This window comes from Maniola jurtina, chromosome 6 (genome assembly GCF_905333055.1).
Source record: "Maniola jurtina chromosome 6, ilManJurt1.1, whole genome shotgun sequence".
NCBI lineage: Eukaryota > Metazoa > Arthropoda > Insecta > Lepidoptera > Nymphalidae > Maniola > Maniola jurtina.
This window is the reverse complement of record NC_060034.1, coordinates 430264-450999: the sequence shown is the minus strand read 5'-3', so window position 1 is coordinate 450999 and position 20736 is coordinate 430264. Positions and strand designations below refer to the sequence as shown.

Sequence of the window (20736 nt, the reverse complement as noted above, 5' to 3'; positions counted from 1 at the left end):
ATAATTAAAAGTTAGGATACCTTCATTATTTCTGAAGTGTTAACAAAAAGGCTCAAAAACCTTAAAAAACAGTTACGGTTTCTTAAATTTTATTTAAACGTATGGTGAATTCACAACAATTGGCTAGCGGTCTAAATACGCCCAAGCACGCTACCCTGGTATTAATATTACGGGATTTCGGACAGCGGTCTCGCAATCATGACTATGAACTGCTTTACATGCTATTTGATACGGTACAAGGCACTCACCTGTCTTGATTGCTTTTTCAAGGTCATTCCACTTATGGTAAAAAAGAAACCTAAATGATGCAATCGATCTGCTCCTTATTATCATGATATAGGTAATATCATGATAATAAGGAGCAGATCGATTAGAGAATCATAGAGCCTTAAGTTTTGTTTATCATACCTACAGATCATCGTTTTTCTTTGACTGAGTTTTTGCTATGAATAAGTAAAACAGTTATGTCCTGTCCTGTGCAACCTAAATCTTCGCCGTAACGCTATTCATAATCAGCGGTTTGAATTTTTCATTTACTTACTCATTTTTTAGATCCTGATACCATTTCATTCTATGTATTTCTGTTATAAGTCTGTCTTCTTATTTAACACTGAGGTAAATTTCCTTACTTTTTATAAGTTACCTACTGCTTCAGATTGTTAACCTGACTCTCGTCTCCTCTTTCTTAGTGCGATCGCTTTTTTAGCAATTGTAGAACTGCAAGTGACAATCAGTTGCAGGATACCTATAATAAGACTACTTTCAGAGATATGATGCGAATATCATCGTTTAAAATCAGATGAAAAAGACAAAATGTTTTGTTCCTCCACAAAAAAGAGTCTTCAAAGACTCCACAATGACAGCGTCTTTTTAGCCTGTCAATCATCATCCTTTGTTCAGCTTATTAATTAACGTAGAATGGAGAACGAACGCATCGCAACTTATTACAAAAATTACACGAGCACGTTATGCAGCGAAAGTGTTATCTAAAAAAATAAATAAGCATTGTCTTTAACGGGATCCCACGATCTCTTGATAGGGAAAAGCGTAATGGGTGGGAACTTACGAGTTTGAAAGCGAAAGCCTTTGACAATGGTCACTTGTGAGCGCATCTGCTGATTCGATGTCACGGAGACACATTTCGTAAGGCTCTTTTTTAGTTTTTTAGCTCACATCAGTTGGATGACTCAATCCGTCCCGGTTTGAAAAAAGCAGGTTGAATGCACCACGCGCTTGATTCAAATGAGTTAGATATCTGCGCAAAAAATCGTAACAGCACTACTGTTAAACATAATCAGATGCAGATATTTTTTTTACTTAATAAAATATTTTGAGGTTTTAAAAGGTAATATAAAAATTGTCATTTTTTGAAATAGAGGAAGAGATAAAGTATGGATAAAATAAATTGATTGATAACAAACTTATTGGTGTGGTAAACAATTTTAGTAAGAAGCGGCTCACTTGCACCAAGTCACGAATCTGGTTTATTTAAATGCATGTACCTAATCTGATAAATTTTACCAAATTCATTTTGGGGTTCCATGAAAAGTTTAAGTGATTAGATAAAGCGGGTTCTTGTGGACATAAATGAAGCGAAGTCAATTTGTAAAAGTAATTAATAATATCTTTGATCCAACTCCTAAACTGCACAGAATGGTGTACGAGAATGCAACAGCAGTTCCGACGAGAATCGATCGTCGGGCCACGCGTCGATGTCAGACAGCGGTGGTGGCGAGGCAGGCCGCGATGAACCACGACGAAACCGGCAGCCGCCGCATGCTAGAACCAAGCATCGACCACATAATAAGGTACCTATATATAATAACGAGAAATGAGGAGATCCGTAGAAAAACTATTCTGGTTTCAATGCTCAAGTGGGGGAGCGCCGAGATAACCAACCCTTAAGTATAACATTTTTATTTATTTATTTATTTTACCGTAATGTACACAGTCCTTTTAGGTAGTCCTAATGCAATAATGTACTCTAAGCTATCTTATAGCTACCAAACAAATTACAGACGTAATGTATGGCATAATTTACAAAATAAACATTTTTCTTTCTTTAAGGTAATTGCTATTTGACAAATCGCAAAAATGCTGTACTTTGAAGTAAATTGTTTATTTTTCTAAAGCATTAACAGCTATTAAATACATGCAATTAAAAACTTCAGTTTGTGAAGATTATAAGGGCCTTTTTTAATTTAGTATACATTATCCCAATAATAAAAAAAAACCAAGTTGAAAACATTGCTGTTCGCAACTTGTTCTGTAAAAGTTTTCTTTAACATCTTGATACTTTGAAGCCAACCTCCAGAAAATGATATGTTTAGGTTTAGCAATCAATTTTAACTGTTAGTTTTATACTAAATGTTTTTCGTTTCTTAAATAATCTAAAACTAACCAAAAAACTTCCTGTGCTATTTATTTTCTTGCAGGCGCTCTATGGAATTCAGTGTCCACTGGACTGTCATGGCGGAAGGACTGTGCGCGTCATTTCGTCGCAAAATATTATTTAAAATGAATATAAGCTTATTATTTTTGAATGAAAGTTGTGTTTATAATCGTTGAAAAATAAAATAGGGATTTTTTCATTTCTAAATGAAGCCTGCTTATATACTAAATTTTATTCTAAATTTACGGTTTTACCAGGTAAATACTCGGAGGTTGTCATAGATTATGATGACAGATAGTAAGTGTTCTAAATAGGTATTATACCTATGTTAGGAGATAGCGCGCCTCGTTCCGGGTGCCGTGTTCCGAAATGGATTTCGTAGTAGTGCAAGTTTGGTGCAAGCCCCACATGACGGAGGGGTATGCGTCAGGCATTTCCTGTGTACAAAAAAAAGACCTATATTTCGGATCCATATTTCATCACTGACAATATGCACTATTCAAAGACTGTTCTTCAAGCATTGAGGAATTTTGGACAGAGACATCTCGAAGGTTCCCGAAGGCTGCCTGAGTTAGATTTGTCGGCTAGCTAGCTTTTTTCGAAATTGGACTTACTTAGCTGGATTGTGTGTTAGAGATTTCTTATGAGATATTATATGTACATAATATAACCATCATAAGGAAGCTCAGATTCATGCTGCGGGCAATGGGGAGAGCCTAAAGGTTGGAACGCCATTTCGGCGGCCGTGTTTCCTGCCATATATACCATAGATACCTGCAAGCCAAGAGTGAATAGGCATCTTCCAGGTAAGCGTGCTCCAACTTGGACCTCATCATTGCTTTCTTTAAAGCATGATTGTCGTCAAGCGCAAGCGCAAAGATTCAGGCGGCGCAAACCCGTAGCATGTGGAAGACCCTATTAAAGACCTATGTTCACTGTGGACGTCTGTCGGTTGATGTTGATGATTATGTCTTTAGTGCAAGTAGTTCAGTAGTTTCAGAGTTTATCGATAACAAACAAACAAACCTTTCCTCTTCATAATATATGTACTTAGTAGCGCAAACTTGGAAAAAATCTCGAGGAAACTCTTTGATTTTCCGAGATAAATGTCATTTTACCTGGCAGCCCTAATCAATTTTATCACTGATAATAATAACTAATTCATAACCGTTAAAACTAAGAGTCAAAATCTCGTTTTTCTAGTCGAGTTCCGTAGGCTCTTTGAACCCACCGCATTATTATCCCAAGAAAACCTACCATTAGATGTAGGAATAATGGAAAGAGGTCACAACCCTCAGCAATAAAGAATACGATGCGGAGAGAGATGTCACTCTCAAGGTCTTTAAATGTATCCATGCAAAAAACCACGTCGACTGGTTGCTCCGTTGCAGCGTGATTGAATATTAAACCAACAAACACACTTTCGCATTTGAAATATGGCCAGTGATTATAAGAAACAGTTTAAATCTCTCTCTGCTCTCCGAGAGACGTTAGGCAAAGTGAACACGAATTATGACACTTCTGTGTTCTTATACAAGCTTAGGTCTCTCAATTTTGTCAATTAATGTCAAATTTCTTTCTCAGATCAAAACCTAGTAAGTGGTTTAAATTCAAGAGAAGTTTAGGCCGTAGTCTTCAACAAGAAACTCGGCGGTTGCTCTTTTCAAAGATTTGATATACAATATTAAATTGCTTAAAACGCACATAACTGAAAAGTTAGTAGTGCGTGATTCCAGGATCGAACCCCCGACCTTCGATTAGGAGGCGGACGTTCTAACCACTAGGCTATGACAGTTTTTAAATTAAAGGGGTTTAAATATTTTAGTGTGAAGACTGGCCTACACATTTATTCATTAGATGTGCATCACTTTCTTTTTTAGGGTTCCGTACCTCAAAATGAAAAACGGAGCTCTTAAAGGATCACTTCGTTGTCTGTCCATTTGTCCGTCCGTCCGTCAAGAAAACCTATACAGTACTTCCCGTTGATCTAGAATCACGAAATTTGTTCTCGGATTTATTCCTTTACTTGGGCTATGAGAGTTGAGACCTATCTACCTGCCCATAATTCTAGGTTAACGGGAAATACCCTATCGGTTTTCTTGACAGACACGACAGACGGACAGACGGACAGAAAGACAGACAACAAAGTGATCCTATAAGGGTCCCGTGTTTCCTTTTGAGATATGGAACCTTAAAAACATTATGTAAGTATGCAAAGTATTTCCCTTGCAAGCCATATTTAACAGTTGACATGTAGAGGTCATTGACTTTTCCTATCTTACTTTTAAGTTTTAATGCATCATTAAGTATTTACTGTTTTGACATGGTATTTAGATAATGGGTGATATTTATTTTATTTTATCTAATTCCTTTGAAAAACTTAGTAAGGCGCATTAATCTATAAAAAACCTAGCCAGTTCATAGACTTACTATGTTTTAAAATGGTCAAAGCGACTTACTAGCTTTTAATTTTACTTTAATGTGGGTGTCCTTACAATACAACGGGACATACTATGAAAGTTAGGCTTATGACATAAAACGATTTTCGGAAAAATGACATTTACTTTGTTTTGATATGGGGCGGTCGATATAATTAGGTACTAGGGTAAAGGCTCAAGTAAATGAACAGATTGGACGTTTTTACATGTATTAAGAGCTGGAATAAAAAACCGGCTGATATACCTTTTTTAAATATTTTCTTACAAATTCTTACACTTTTTTCAATTTCAATTTCAAAACCGTGTTCCGTTCAAACCGTTCAAAAGTGCGTGTGCGTGCGTCCATGTGTGTGTGTGAGTGTGTGTGAGTATATACTTGTCTGTATGTTTGTACGAGTGTTTGTTAGTGTGGTATTGCGTTGTATAACCACATGTGTAGCGAACAGAGTCAAAGCTTCATACAAGCGCGCTACGATAGGTACACTTCTACAAGCTTGAGGCGCGTGTGTGCGTGAGCACAGGCGCTACGTCGCGTACGGAGAGAAATCGGTTTATACCGGCTCGGCCTGTGCTCAAGCTCAGGGGCTGCAGTACACGTCGCGCGTCGTGTTTTCATTTAATTTAATGTTAATGATAATAATTTAAATAGTGTTTAAAATCTATTTTCTTGAACTGTCATAGATTTTGTTCAAAATCAATATCTGAGGATCCCTAGGATCACAAAACAGGATATTGTTACCAAATTTAAAAAAATCGACGCCATTTTGAAATTCTTTGTTAATTGACCGATTTCGTTCAAAATCGATATTTAGAGCTCCCTGGGATCACAAAATAAGAAACTGTTACCAAAATTTAAAAAAGTCGACGCCATTTTGAAATTCTTTGTAAATTGACCGATTTCGTTCAAAATCGATATTTAGAGCTCCCTGGGATCACGAAATAAGAAACTGTTACCAAAATTTAAAAAAGTCGACGCCATTTTGAAATTCTTTGTTAATTGACCGATTTCGTTCAAAATCGATATTTAGAGCTCCCTGGGATCACGAAATAAGAAACTGTTACCAAAATTTAAAAAAGTCGACGCCATTTTGAAATTCTTTGTAAATTGACCGATTTCGTTCAAAATCGATATTTAGAGCTCCCTGGGATCACGAAATAAGAAACTGTTACCAAAATTTAAAAAAGTCGACGCCATTTTGAAATTCTTTGTTAATTGACCGATTTCGTTCAAAATCGATATTTAGAGCTCCCTGGGATCACGAAATAAGAAACTGTTACCAAAATTTAAAAAAGTCGACGCCATTTTGAAATTCTTTGTTAATTGACCGATTTCGTTCAAAATCGATATTTAGAGCTCCCTGGGATCACGAAATAAGAAACTGTTACCAAAATTTAAAAAAGTCGACGCCATTTTGAAATTCTTTGTTAATTGACCGATTTCGTTCAAAATCGATATTTAGAGCTCCCTGCGATCACAAAATAAGAAACTGTTACCAAAATTTAAAAAAGTCGACGCCATTTTGAAATTCTTTGTTAATTGACCGATTTCGTTCAAAATCGATATTTAGAGCTCCCTGGGATCACAAAATAAGAAACTGTTATCAAAATTTAAAAAAGTCGACGCCATTTTGAAATTCTTTGTTAATTGACCGATTTCGTTCAAAATCGATATTTAGAGCTCCCTGCGATCACAAAATAAGAAACTGTTACCAAAATTTAAAAAAGTCGACGCCATTTTGAAATTCTTTGTTAATTGACCGATTTCGTTCAAAATCGATATTTAGAGCTCCCTGGGATCACAAAATAAGAAACTGTTACCAAAATTTAAAAAAGTCGACGCCATTTTGAAATTCTTTGTTAATTGACCGATTTTGTTCAAAATCGATATTTAGAGCTCCCTGGGATCACAAAATAGGAACCTGTAACCAAAATTTAAAAAAGTTGGCACCATTTATAATTCTTTCTAAATTGACTGATTTCGTTCAAAATCGATATTTAGATCTATCGATCGATATTTAAAGATCGATATTTAAACTAGGCAATCACAACAAAAACAAACTTTACCATCTTGTTGAACAAATAACTATTGTTAATTAAATTGTATCCTCCAGTGCCAGCCCTACCAAAATAGTTATAAATTTTGCTCGCTTCTTAGAAGCTTTGCCTCTGTTTGCTACTCTATGGTATAACACCATGTTAGTAAATCTTAGTATATTTTTAACCGACTTTAAAAAAAGGAAGAGGTTCTGAATTCGTTGGTATCTTTTTTTTTATGTATGTTCCCCGATTACTCAAAGACGCCTGGACCGATTTGGATTTTTTTTTTGTTTGATAGGGTATACTTTGCAAGTGGTCCCATATAAATTTGGTAAAGATCTGATGAATATCTTTGAAGATGGAGAACAGAACTCCTCAATGGATAAGAGCAAATTCAATTTTTTTTTTAATGTATGTTCACCGATTGCTCAAAGACGCCTGGACCGATCTGGATTTTTTTTTTTTTTTGAAAAGCTAGGTATACTTTGCAGGTGGTCCCATATAAATTTGATGAAGTTCTGATGAATATCTTCTGAGATGGAGAACAGAACTCCTCAATGGATAAGAGCAAATTGCTCGCGATCAGTGTAATTGCTTAGTAAACAGTAGGGTTTTAGCTGGGCATGGCATATTATTATAGTACAGTGGGGCCACTAAAAATTTTGAAATAAAAAATTTTCAAAATAAAAATAAAACCGACTTCAAAAACCACAATAACTTAAATTATTTTTTACTTTTTAGTGTTTGTGATTTTGAAGTCGGTTTTATTTTTCTTTTGAATTTTTTTTATATTTATTCTGGTATTCTGCTTTCTTGGATATGGATCCCTCTTGGGTATCCCCATTTCTCTCTGTCTTTGGTACTATCAAGCTAATTTTCTCTCGCGATTTGCACAATAGCATTAGACCAACGCGTCTTCGGTCTACCTACCTGTCTTTCTTTCATCTGTAAAAATCGATACAATATGACCATTTGCATTTCAGTTTTAGGGCATGTCTCAAGGTGTCTGTAGGCTTTGTCTTTTTTCTTATGTCTTCAATTCTCACTTTGAATATTTTTTGCTTAATTTATGCACCTTGCCATCGCCCTTTAGCAAGTCACTATTTCTTTTTATATTCTTTGTCTGGACCCATGTTTGGCTGGCATAGGTAAGGCATGGCAGGATGCATGTATCTATAACGGATCTTTTAAGATGTACTGGGTAAGCTCCTTTCATTCTTTCCTTTTGTGCCCAGTAAAACAAGCATACTCGGGCTACTTTGAGAACCCATTAGCAGCTAACAGCAAGGCCTGGACTCAAATTTTTATATGTGGAAGCTGTATTTCCTCGTTGCGTTTATGAGCAAATAAGAATAGTTAACTACTTTTACTAAAAAAAAATTTTATAATTTGGCGCAAACCATCTAAACACCATGATGATTATTATTTCTGCATTGTGAATATTACCAGAAGAAACAGCAAAAAAAATTGTTCCAAGCGGCTCTATTGTAACTTGCAGTCTTCTAAAACAGGTTTTATTTATTATTATTATGTAAAATAGTTTTTGATTTATCGCGCAAAATGTAGAAAAAAATATACAATAAGTCAAAAACTGAAAATCTGACATTTTTTTAAAATTCCAAGGCGAAAATATACTTAAGAATTTATTAATAGGAATCGAGAGTTTATGCACTAGATAGAGTTCGTTCATTCACTGAAATTCCCAGTTCATTTACTGGCAATTTATCCTTTTGTTAAATAAAATAATTTATAATAATTAATACCACGCATTTTTTTGCGTTTTTGATATTTAAATAATTTAAGAGTGTATACCTACTGTGTATAGACACAGATAAAAAAAAATATAAAAATTATATATAGAACGATTCTCATACATATATCTTAATTTTAGGTCAAAGTCAGGGTAGTCCTTATTCGTTCATGTACTGGATCTTTTACCCTCCTACGTCAAAATACTAAAAGTCCGCGTAAATTTCGCAGATTGAAATGTCTGCTTGATTAATTGTCAATAGAGGGTCATGACATGTCAAAATTGCTAGTTTGAAGGTGAAATCGTCAATGTCATTCGCATAGGTTTTCCTCTTAATAAAAATGCTTGCTACCCCTTGTATGATTCCCATATCCCAATTTGTGAACTAGAGTCACCCAAGGAAGCCTTGTGTAACCTATTTCGTTTCTCAGTTACAGTCCCCCTGGCCGGGTGGAGGTGGCCTGGAAGACATCAGGTCAGCCATCAAGCAGTTGACCCTTCGTTCCAGAGACAGCAGTAGCACGGCTACCAGTGGCGCCTCCAGCGCTGGTGGCGGTAGTAATAATGGAGCACCAGGTTCGTGACATTCGCAGGGAAATAATAAAAGCCGGAATTTGATCAAATCTCGGTTTCTTAACCTAATTTTCTACACCTTATTAATTCTACCACGTCCAGGTCGTTTCCTTAAATGCACCGTGCTGAATGTAGGTACCTACGTAGACACAATAGATAAAATCATTGAAATCACTCTTGATTTCAATGATTCATGATGAGTGTTTTCATTTTATACAAACAAATACTGTGAGAAATAGGTGATGGATTCTAGCCACTAGTGGCTGCGACTGGTGGCTGCATCTAGTGGCTCAATTTAACCACTAGTGGTCGTGTTTAGTGGGCTTAAGCAGTTTGCAGTGGACGCAATTTTATTATTATTTGATATTCCAAGGGGCAATGTGGTTACGAATCGGGGCCGATATATTTTGGAAAGGTGGTGGGAAATGGGTGGATGAGGAAGGCGGGAGACCATGTGTAGTGGCGCGTTCTTGCAAAGGCCTATGTCCAGGTGGACGCAAACAGGCTAGTTGATTGATTGGTACCCTTATTCCAGAGAGTGGCAGCGCAGCGGAGGCGCGTCGGCGGCGGGCGCCGCTGGTGCGCCAGCCCTCCCTCGATACGGTGTGCACTAACGTGACGAGTGCGGACGAATTCGTGTGGGTTGATTCACATAATAGGTACATCGATTATTATCATTGCAATAATCGTGGTTTTAATTCCCAAATGTAGACCAAGATTGTTTGAAGAGCTGTTGTTGTAATTATGAAAATGAGGTTCCGAAAACTGTTAGATAAACTAAAACAGTTTGGCATTAGGTTTCTACTCAAAAAGACATTTTGGTTCTTAGGATTTTACCTCTTGGTTCATTTTGAATTTCTTGATACATACACAGAAATTTCACCAGACTTTGCATTTTCCACTGCACTTTGACCACCAATAAAAAGCAAAGTGTGTTACAAACAGCACAAGTTACTATAATATACAGCTATCACCATGATCAAGGTTAAAGGTAAAATTTTGGTTGGTGATTTGCGCAAACCGTTTTGCTTTTATTGCTGGTCAAAGTTTAACCGCAACTTTTACCGCCTGACATGTTTAAGTCGCCAAGGTAGCTAATTCACCAGACTATCGAGACCTGCACAGATGGGAAGTCCTTGGGGTACTTTTTGTCCGTCAAAATTGATCGTTTACAACTGCATCGAATAACGCATACGAGGGACTAACCTGTTCAAAAAAAAAAAGATTCTGACGAATTGAGAACCTCCTCCTTTTTTGGAAGTCGGTTAAAAAGTCCCCCAAATAGTCGAGGACATTGGCAGGTCGGACCGCACGAAAGAACGGGGGGGAAAATAGAACTAATTTTTCAAGTTCCCTGAACTTGAAAATCACTTGGAGACACATTCCTTCCCTACGATTAGGCCATAAAGCATCATGTACCAATTTAGTTTTGTTCTGCCCTGCACTATCCAGGCTAGTGGAGCTTCGCTACGTGCCGTGGACGGCTGGCGAGGTGACCCGCGCGCTGCAAAGCGGACGCTGCCGGGAGCTGGCCGCGAGGATGGCGCCTGATGCCCCACCCAGACTCGCATACTTACTGCAACGGTATGTTACCTAGGGTTTTTTTAATTAATATACATAAATATATGACTGCTAAACTCACGTGTAAATAGTAGTATGCTTGAAGAACCTGAAGAAGAAGAAGAAGAGTCGTAGAACCCGTCCGGGGTCCTTTTTTAATGCGTCTCCTCCTTTCTTTGGCGCCGTGTCTCAAGCAGAGGTCCATTGATGAAGGACCCTGGATGGGTATATCTACCTGAAATATACATGTAGACCGACAGCTAAGATACCTTGCGCCGATGATCTAAACTTTGGAGTTTAGAATTGACCATCGACAGTGAGTTTCTGGCGCAACGACCCACCGCATCTGGCATCCGATACCAGAAACTTCCACTCACATCTGTCTCGCGTATTAAGTACAGCCAGTCATTCGACCATTTCAGTATTAAGTATACAATTCTGGGCTAAATGATCGGATCAAGAACGTAGATTAAATGTCAATAAAAATGTTTTTTACAACTGCTCACATATTAAATTTTTTGATGTTTTCAGGGCGTTGGTCCGGATAGCGCGCGAAGCTCAGCGTCTGTCGCAGAACTTCGGCTTCTGCTCCAAGCACGAGGTGGCTGGCGCGCTCCGGATCGTGCTCAGCACTCCGCTGGCAGACTCCTGCATCAAGGTCTGTTATCCTCCTTCTATGGGCTGGGTGATGTATGTAGCATACCTACTACACGTTGTACCACACAGATTTGTCTGTTTTGGCGGATTATAGCGACTAAAACTTGGATTTTCGCAAAGTAACGCTTACTTCTATTCAACATTTCTGATTCCAGTTTAGCCAGCTATAGAAAACTTCAGTTTTATATAGAACACAAATCATTTTTGCTCAACATTTCTGATACGAACCCCTAAGATGTCTCAAAATGTCCTCGAAATCCAGCATCCGTGTTTCTGCCACGTATAACACCTTCAAAGCAAGAGTGAAATTATTGCTTTTTCATCATGATTGTCGCCAAGCACAAGCAATAAAAAAATGATTTCCAGGGTTGTCAAAGAGCTGCCACGATGTATGCGACGTCGGGCAGCGCGGCCAGGCGGCTGGGCTCAGCAGCGCGAGCTCGCACGAGCCTGGCACCCGGCAGGTTCCAAAGATGGATGCTCGATGTTCGCGTAGCGTCCTTTGTTCACGAGTAAGTCAAATTTTTTCAGCTTTTTGCCAGCCCTTTTCTAATGTTTCGAACATGCCCGACTCTATTGGGATTGTTACCCAATTCACTCTTTTCAATATCCCTTCCCTTCTATTGCTTCCCAATAAATTGCAAAAGGTTGCTAAAGTGGAATGTAGTTCATACCTACAGGTAAAAAAAGGCATAGCCTCCTAAATCTACTGATCAGATCATACAGATCTAATAAGACGATATTTTTTTCCGCAGTTATTAAAATAATTCATATTCCTTACAGATACGCAGCAATCTACCTCTGCGCTGGCATGGAGACACTGCTAGAAGAAATAGCCTTGATAGCTGCAGGCACTGCGGTTACGTCGCCCATAACGCCAGCAACCATCGACCATGCTGTCGCTAACTGTGCTGATCTATGGGGATTACTTCAGCCGTATAGTCATTTGAACGCTGGACGTGTTGCGTCAGGTAAGGATAATCGATTCATCTGGTTGATGAATTATATTGCCCAACGCCGCAGTTGTACAGCTAGAGTATTACGATTGTATTGATTGGCTGAAACTTTCACTGTTGGCAGAAATATACACTTGCAGAGTACCAAAAGTTTAATTAATCAGATGATCAACCTAATCCTGGCTTTTGTTGAATCATGCATTTTATGGTTGCAATATATTTTTCGATCGTTATAGACTAAAGTAGATACCATAAAATTATTATCTTTGATATTCTGTGTTTATTATTTACAGGAGCCCTGTCGCTTTCACGATGGGAATCCATGAGTTCATTGGGATCTGGATCATCCACTGGAGCGCCGCGACCCGAGAACCGGGCACTAGGACTGAGCCATGATTCTGGAATCACCACAAATGGTTCTGGTAAGGATATTAATTTAAAATGATACTTGTAACTTACACAAACATTTCTGAACCTATAATTCTTTTTTTTGTCTCCTAGGTATACATATTTGTTCAAAAGTGCATTAATTGAGGTCCATGTTATTAGAGAGATGGTTAATGGGCATACGTGTTCTGAGATGACAAATGTGTAGTGTGGGAATGATCTCTGGCTCGCTAGATCGGGAAGGATTGGGAAATGGGTGGACGAGAAAGGCGAAGGATACTGTGGGCATACTCTCCAAAAGGCTTATCTCCAGCAGTAGATGCATGTATGAATGAACGGATGGACATCGAAGCCTACCAGTCCAAAATCATTATTTCTACACTATTTGATCATATTTTGGATCAACCTAAACCATATTTGTTGTTGTTTGTAGGAGGGTCAGGAACGTCAGCAGGGTCTAACAACAGTGGAGGATCCGGTACGTCAGTGCTGCTGACCACCTGCGCGGGGTCCGCTGCGGAGCTCCGCGCGGTGCTGCGGCAGGTCAACCCGCGACACCCGCCGCTGTCGCCCGCTGCCGAGCGCGCTTTGTACTACTTCATGCGGTGTTCACAGGTATACTGACGTTCTCTGAGGGTTGGAAATCCCACAGCGGTAGGGTCCACTAACAAATATCTAAATCTTCTTTGTACATGTTTCTATAATATTACATTGGCTTATTATTTTTGGTACTCAACTAAAAATTTTGTAGGTAACATTATTAAGTATTAGATAGGTATTAACGGTGAATGATAACATCGTGAGGAAATCTGCATGCCTGAGTTCTCCATAATGTTCTCAAAGGCGTGTGAAGTCTTCGAAGTCGGATTAGAGCCAAGACTCTTCTCATTGTGAGAGGAGCCTCGTGCCTTGTAGAAGGCCAGTGATGGGTTGATGATGGTGATGATGTTCACAAAATAATATTTGCAGCTTTTTAGGAATTTGTTGATTTACCTAATTAAATGATCACAATGCCAAAGTTTAGCGCGAGCACCGCATGGGTTTGTCATGATAGTACCTTCTCTATAATTACACTTTGTTGTACCCAACAGTTAGAGCACACCTCAAGCGGCGCATCTGGCACAGGCTGTGGAGCGGCCGCAAACGGTGGAGCCGGGCTATGGGGCGAGAGGGGCGCGGGTGCTCTGCCCCCGCTCGGGGAATGGGTGCGAGTTGCGAGAGCACACGCGGCGTTGCGGCCCCCGCCCGCCGTGCCGGACGCCGACGACATACTGCAGTCTGCGAGACTGCTGCTACCTCACGCGGATTGCCCGCCTAGGCCTGTGACGTGAGTCATCTATAGCCTCCCGCCATAGTGCCTTAAACATCATCTAGAGTTCTCTTTCCACCGCTTATGTAAATATGTACCAACTGTACTAGAACCTGTTGGCTTGGTGCGTAGCGCTGAAGTTGAACGGTAAAGGAAAATATCGTGAGGAACCCTGCATGCCTGAGAGTTTTCCATAATGTTCTCAAAGGTGTGTTAAATCTGCCAATCTACACTTGGCCAACGTAGTAGACTATGGTCCTTCTCACGCTGAGAGGAAATCCGTGCTCTGTAGTGAGCCGACGATGGGTTGATCATGATGATGATGAGTTTTATTCATCAATAACTCTTGTATCAGAATTTACTTTATAACACAACTTTAATATAATTCGCAGGTTAGAAGAAGCGATAGAACCTGCGTGGTCCCGTTGCCAACGGACCGCAGACGAGCTGAGCCGGGCAGCATTAGGGCTGGCTCAGCGAGCGTTACTCAGTGGAAGACCAGAATTAGTTGGCGGAGTCAGGACGTTACTACCGCCTGCTGGTATCGATGCTACCGATGCCTCTGGACTCACTGCGCTGATGAAGGCATCCTTGGCCGGTGATGAACAAGTTGTTGCTGTAAGTATCCCTATTAAATTTATCGTTATTTTATTTTATTTTATAGCGAGTACGAACGAGACTTCCACACGCCAATGTCTTGTGTCGCCTGAAACCAGCGCGGCTCTCTGCAACTCATTTGATGTAGTCCGTCCACCTAGTGAGGCTTTTCCAACACTGCGCTGTCTGGTGCGAGGTCGCCATTCTATTACTTAAGGACCTCAACGTCTATCGATTTTCAAACTAAGTGCCCTGCCCATTGCCACTTCAGCTTCGCAGCCCGCTGAACTACGTCGGTTACTTTCTCCTACGGATCTCCTTATTCTGATTTGATGTCGTAGAGAAACTCCAAGCATAGCTCTCTTTCCATACTTAGTTAGCAATCATGTCTCGAAACATTGTCATCGTACTGGCAATATGCACTTTTGGAAGACATGATTGGTTGTCAATTTTTAATGGAAAGAATAGTCTAGAAATAAATTACTAAGCAAAGCTACTTGGTTTTGCTTACAGATGCTAATAGAAGCTGGAGCAGATCCTAACATCGAGACAGCGGGTGCAGCAGCTCAGCACTGTGCGCTGCTGTCGCCACGGTCACCCAGCCATCCGCCGCATTCCCCCACCACGCCCCATACCCCTACACCCGGATATACGCCACCCACTGCTGGTAAATATCATCATCATCAACCCATTGCCAGCTCACTACTGAGAACATAAGCATAATAAAAATAAAAGCTGGAACAGATCCTAACATTGAGACAGCGGGTGTGGCGGCGCAGCACTGCGCGTGACTATCACCGCCATCCGACGCATTCACTGGAGCCTTCCATGGGGGAAAGGAGGGGAAGGCCACATTTGAATAAAATATTGAAGCCAGGTTAACAATATAATAAGAATCAGTCGAAGAAACATGCTAAGTTACGAAGCAAACAAAATACAGTCCCAGATCAAACTATGTACAATTTAAAAAAAAACTAGAACAAAAGTAAGGAGCACAAAAGATACCTGACGAGAGATAGTGAAGACTATCATTTTGGCAAACATCCGTTTTCTGCGACCAATGACGTGCGGTTTCTTATTTCTCTATTAGCTCGTCTCGATCTATTGCGAGACGAAATACAAGGACTTGTTTTATCAATCTAGCTATTATTAAAACGATTTCATTTGGCTCGCAGGTTGGACAGCGCTGGTGTACGCGTGCAGCGGGGCTGGCGCGGCGGGCGCGGGTGCCGTGGAAGTGGCGCGGCGCCTGCTGTCTGCTGGCGCGAGGGTCGACGGCGCGCCTGCCAGGGGCGACGACGTTTGCACTCTCACTCCTTTGCAGGTAAAATTTGAAGTGATAACCACCGCCTATGAATATGTGCAGTCCCAGATGAACCACCAATTCTTGTCGGCTTTTCTGGAATTTGTTGATCTACATGTTAAAATTCAGTGTAAACACCGAAGAGAGTTTTGGCACAACGGATGGTCGAAGTATACCAGGCAACCAGGTGCTGAGGGTAAAATTGCTTTCAGTGGCATGCGGCTCTAAGATGAAAGTATAGCTAGATAAGTTATATAATATAGTAGTAGGTACAGAACAAATTGAATGATATACAAAATTGACAAATGCTGATGTTCTATGTATTTTTCAGGTGGCGTGTGGCGTTGGCAACTTGGAGCTCGTTCAGTTGCTGCTGTCGCATGGTGCTGATCCTTTCCTATCGACGCAACTAAACGACGCCTTGTGCTACTCTGCTGCGGCGCAATACGGCTGCTATAGGTATTTAAGCAATAAACAGACTGTTAGCTAGTCGACTAGATTTTCAGTCCTACCATAAAAATGCTTCTGACTGAAAACACTCTCTATCATACTACTATACAATGAAATTTTCTGACAAATTCATTCCTGCTCAAGTTGGTCATCTCACTGAATATCCTGGATAGCAATTCTGAAAGAAATCCATCGTCTTCTTCAATCAAACTATTTTCTACCATCGACCATCAAAACAAATATGTTTCTGGAAATTGGGAAACGAATTTTGTTTGCAGTTCTGAAACAATAAGCGATCGGTTCCGTGTAACCAGCCAAATTCATTCGATAATCGATTCCAGCTGAATATTGTCTCCAAATAGAAAAAAATATTCAATAAAAAAATTCTTTCCTAACAGCGCGGTAGCAGTATGCTGTACCCACGGTCGAAGAGCATGCCTTCGAGCGGCAGTGAGAGGGGGAGCGCGTGGTGCGGGGGGAGGGGCAGTTCTCTCGCTGGAGGAAGTGTTAGCAGAGGGAGCACCACCGGCTTCCGGCAGACCTCCCCCGTTCACCAAACAACAGCAACGGGCGTTGCAAGACGCTATGTATTACGCTGCGGAGACTGATCACTTAGGTATGAACCTCTTTACCTTGAATTAGTGTGACTACCAGGGGTAGAGTAAGGGATGCGAAGGAAGCAGCAGTGCTGTCTCTAGTATTATCATCAGTATCGATTATATTTTGATCGCAAGCTATTGCAATTTTTATCGCAAATCATCTTCCTTTTTTTAGGCAGAACGATAAGCTTTTCAGAGACCATTCAGTAATGATTTAATTAATTTATTACGATTTCAGTATTAGATCTTGATAAATGAAATTATTGCATTTGTTATCGGTCGATAAATTACTGCGAGATACCACTTATTGGCTTCTTACAACAAATCTTTTCAGACATAACCCTCGAGCTCCGTGCGCTGGGAGTGCCGTGGTCTCTCCACGCGTGGACGCTGTCGCTTGCCGCAGCCGCAGAATCCTCTCTCGACCACGTCATAGATCAACTATTACAAGATTTCTTGCAGGTTCTAGACCTTTATTTTTACATTTATTATCTTCTTCTTCTTTTTCTAAAATCATTAGCATTGTCACGGTTTTATTTTCCTAGTATTATTTTGACCAGTTAAAATTGAAATGAGTATTATTAGTAGATAACAGAAATTATTAGTTCCTCTTTAGTATTTACTGGTAACTAGATAGCAATATACTATTGTTTTGCAAATCAGTGTCGAGTTTCTTGCTGGTTCTTCTCAGTAGAGATGGCATTCCGACCCTGTTGTAGATTCTTTTGACGGTTCAAAAACACTTCTAAAAGTTTATTTAAATAAAAAAAAAATATTTTGTAAAATTTCTATTTGTAACTACTTGATTCTGTTTCCAGGTGTGTCCGTCGGATGACAGTCACTACAGCAAGCAGTTCATATACGAGTGCCTCCCACTGCTTTTCAATATTTTACGATACAGCAAGGTAAAACTGACAAAAAATAACTAATTGCTTACTACGACAACTGACCGAATTTTCATTTATGTCCATCAATAAACATAAAAAATATATTTGGCCCAAGACGACACCCTTGTGGTACTCCTTTAACGTTCCGTGTATCATTACTATTCTTATAGCTATTTAAAAGTGTAATTATATTGCATGTCATCTTGTATCTTGTACACGGAAGATAATTGAAAGATGCTATGAATTACATAATGCTTTCTCAGTTTCAAAAATGTATCAAAACACTATATGTATTTGCGCTTGATTAGTACTTGGCTGCCATAGTATGAAATAAATTATACCCCAAAAGCTTTCATATAGCGTCAATGTCAACAATATTGGGAAGTTGTACCAAAATGCCTTTTCATATTTTGTATTTTTTTCGAGGTACGAATATAGTACATTCTTTATCTTCTTTATTTCCTTAACTTAGAAGGAGGGCACCGTGCTTCTACTAGCGGACATCCTGTGCGCGTGCTACGGCTGGGAGCCGGTGCCCGGCGTGCTGGAGCCGCCCCCCGCCGCGCCCACGCCGGCCCGCGTCGACCCTTCTTATGTCAACAACCCCTCGCTCGCTGATGTCACTTTTAGGTATGTGTGAACTTAAAAGGGTACAGCTGGTTCATGAGATTGTCTTTCCCTGGCTTCAAAAATTTCCAAATTCACTTATTGGGAGTGGATGCTTTTTGTATTATGTTGAGCATATTTTATTTGTAAACATTTTCAGAGTGGAAGGTCGTCTGTTCTACGGGCACAAGATCGTGCTCGTGTCGGAGTCGTCGCGGCTGCGTGCCATGCTGGCCCCGCCGCGCGCGTCGCCCGACGCCCCGCCCAGCAGCGCGCCGCCGCTTGTGCAGATCAACGACATACGATATCACATATTTGAGGTACCTATTATAATGTAAATAGCACGACTACACTCACATGATTAGTCGGAGCATTAGTCCGTACAAAATGACTTCTTACGCGCCATTTTAACTCTGAGTGACTCTGAGCTTGCAATCCCACTAATATTATAAAGGCGAAAGTTTGTATGTGTGTGTGTGTGTGTGTGTGTGTGTGTGTGTGTGTGTGTGTGTGTGTATGTTTGTTACTCCTTCACGCAAAAACTACTGGACGGATTGGGCTGAAATTTAGAATGTAGATAGATTACATCCTGGATTAGCACATAGGCTACTTTTTATCCCGGAAAATCAAAGAGTTCCCACGGGATTTTTAAAAAACCTTCATCCACGCGAACGAAGGCGCGGGCATCAGCTAGTAATGCAATATTCAGAAGTCTCGGAGAGCTAACTCTCAAAAGTAGGGTTCGTCCAGCTTTTAACACAAGTATTTAAATACTACTCAATGTTTTACAGCAAGTAATGAAATACCTGTACTCTGGAGGCTGTTCCGGGCTGGACATCCCGGAGACGGACGTGCTGGAAGTCCTCGCTGCGGCATCCTTCTTCCAGCTGCTGCCTCTCCAGAGACACTGTGAGGCGCGCGCTGCCAAATCTGTGGACCTGCATAATTTGGTCTCAGTCTACATACATGCCAAGGTAGGCATATCTTTAGCATTTCGTTATTTATTTGACGACTCTTTGACCCTTCGGTCCTAAATATTCCCTTCACTGGCAAAAATTGCGGTAAGAAGAAATAGTGTTACGCAAGATCTGTTAATCTGTTTCTAAATTGGCTCAGTTATTGGAATCAATGGTGTATAGGTACCACCCCTATTACTCTGGGTCAGGGCTCTAAAAATTTTAGAGCGTGATTTTTTTCTATCTGCTTGAACCGCGACAAATGGCTGCAGCCATATCGTTGTTTTTTTTTTTAACTACTTAATGTTAAAAAGTGGACTGATATCTAATGGCCATAATTTCAAACCCTCATCCTTTCGAATATTGCCGACCTACTCAAAAACAATCTTTCAATCATTAACAGCTGATAAGAAAAGGGGAATAATAGTTCCGTTTATTCATATTTTTTCAGGTCTATGGCGCAACTCAACTCCTGGAATACTGCCAAGGGTTCCTCCTCCAGAACATGGTGGCGTTACTGACTTACGACGACTCCGTGAAACGGTTGCTCTTCGGAAAACGGCTGCCTGGACACAACGTGCTGGGCGCGCTACTAACCACGTTACAGAAACGGATTGAATCCAGAAAAAACCAGGCCAAGAGTAGGTAGCAGGAAGGAAGAAAAAAGTTACACAGAAATCTTGTTTAAATACACAACGAAATTTTAGTAGATGTAGAGTTATGGATATGTGAATCGCTTTAAGCAGTACTATCGACTACACTTGTTTCTTTTGAACAACTTTTTTGGATTTGGGAAAATTTTGACACAAACTCGAATCTGTGAGAAACATTAGTAGGGGGCGGCGAGTGAGCGCCACATGACAACTGCGCTATTCTGATACAGAGGGACCCAACAGGATAGGTACTACTATTGGTTCGCGAATTTTTCCAAACAATAATATTCTTGATTCAATTTTTTCAAAGACTAGGGTCAATATAAATGGTCGAAATGAATAAGTGGTACTTGAACTACATAAGGCTCAAAAACCACTAAAATTTCACCGTGTATATAGATTCACTGACTCTTCAGCGCCTAGCCCGAATGCTTAGACGCAGAAAGCAGAAAGAATATAGGTATAGTATAACGTAGTACATGGAACAGGGCTGGATTTTTCGAAATCCCCACGGGATAAGGTAAAGACAATACAAAAAAATATCAAAAGAGTGCTTTAATAAATTTATTTTTCTAATCATGTTTTTTATACAAGCCTTTTGGGAATATTTTTAAGTAACTTTCCTA

The 20736-nt window shown here is 40.0% G+C and overlaps 1 protein-coding gene across 4 annotated transcripts in view; it reads left to right on the top strand.

Annotated features, from left to right (window-relative positions):
• LOC123865953 (ankyrin repeat and BTB/POZ domain-containing protein 2) overlaps window positions 1-20510 on the top strand; it is a 44672-nt gene extending 24162 nt beyond the window's left edge. For 3 of the 4 annotated variants that reach the window (XM_045907189.1, XM_045907187.1, XM_045907185.1), the window contains 21 exons: window positions 1653-1808; window positions 9049-9193; window positions 9726-9849; window positions 10643-10774; window positions 11282-11408; window positions 11774-11919; window positions 12191-12378; window positions 12657-12785; window positions 13184-13365; window positions 13842-14077; window positions 14452-14677; window positions 15170-15323; window positions 15832-15980; window positions 16291-16418; window positions 16808-17025; window positions 17343-17470; window positions 17827-17913; window positions 18368-18525; window positions 18662-18821; window positions 19293-19475; window positions 19909-20510. In XM_045907189.1, the coding sequence (XP_045763145.1) occupies window positions 1653-1808; window positions 9049-9193; window positions 9726-9849; window positions 10643-10774; window positions 11282-11408; window positions 11774-11919; window positions 12191-12378; window positions 12657-12785; window positions 13184-13365; window positions 13842-14077; window positions 14452-14677; window positions 15170-15323; window positions 15832-15980; window positions 16291-16418; window positions 16808-17025; window positions 17343-17470; window positions 17827-17913; window positions 18368-18525; window positions 18662-18821; window positions 19293-19475; window positions 19909-20106 (3354 nt within the window). In that variant the 3' untranslated portion in view covers window positions 20107-20510. The remainder of the gene's footprint in view (window positions 1-1652; window positions 1809-9048; window positions 9194-9725; window positions 9850-10642; window positions 10775-11281; window positions 11409-11773; window positions 11920-12190; window positions 12379-12656; window positions 12786-13183; window positions 13366-13841; window positions 14078-14451; window positions 14678-15169; window positions 15324-15831; window positions 15981-16290; window positions 16419-16807; window positions 17026-17342; window positions 17471-17826; window positions 17914-18367; window positions 18526-18661; window positions 18822-19292; window positions 19476-19908) is intronic. The other variant, XM_045907186.1, reaches the window with a different exon arrangement.
• Window positions 20511-20736: the final 226 nt, after the last annotated feature.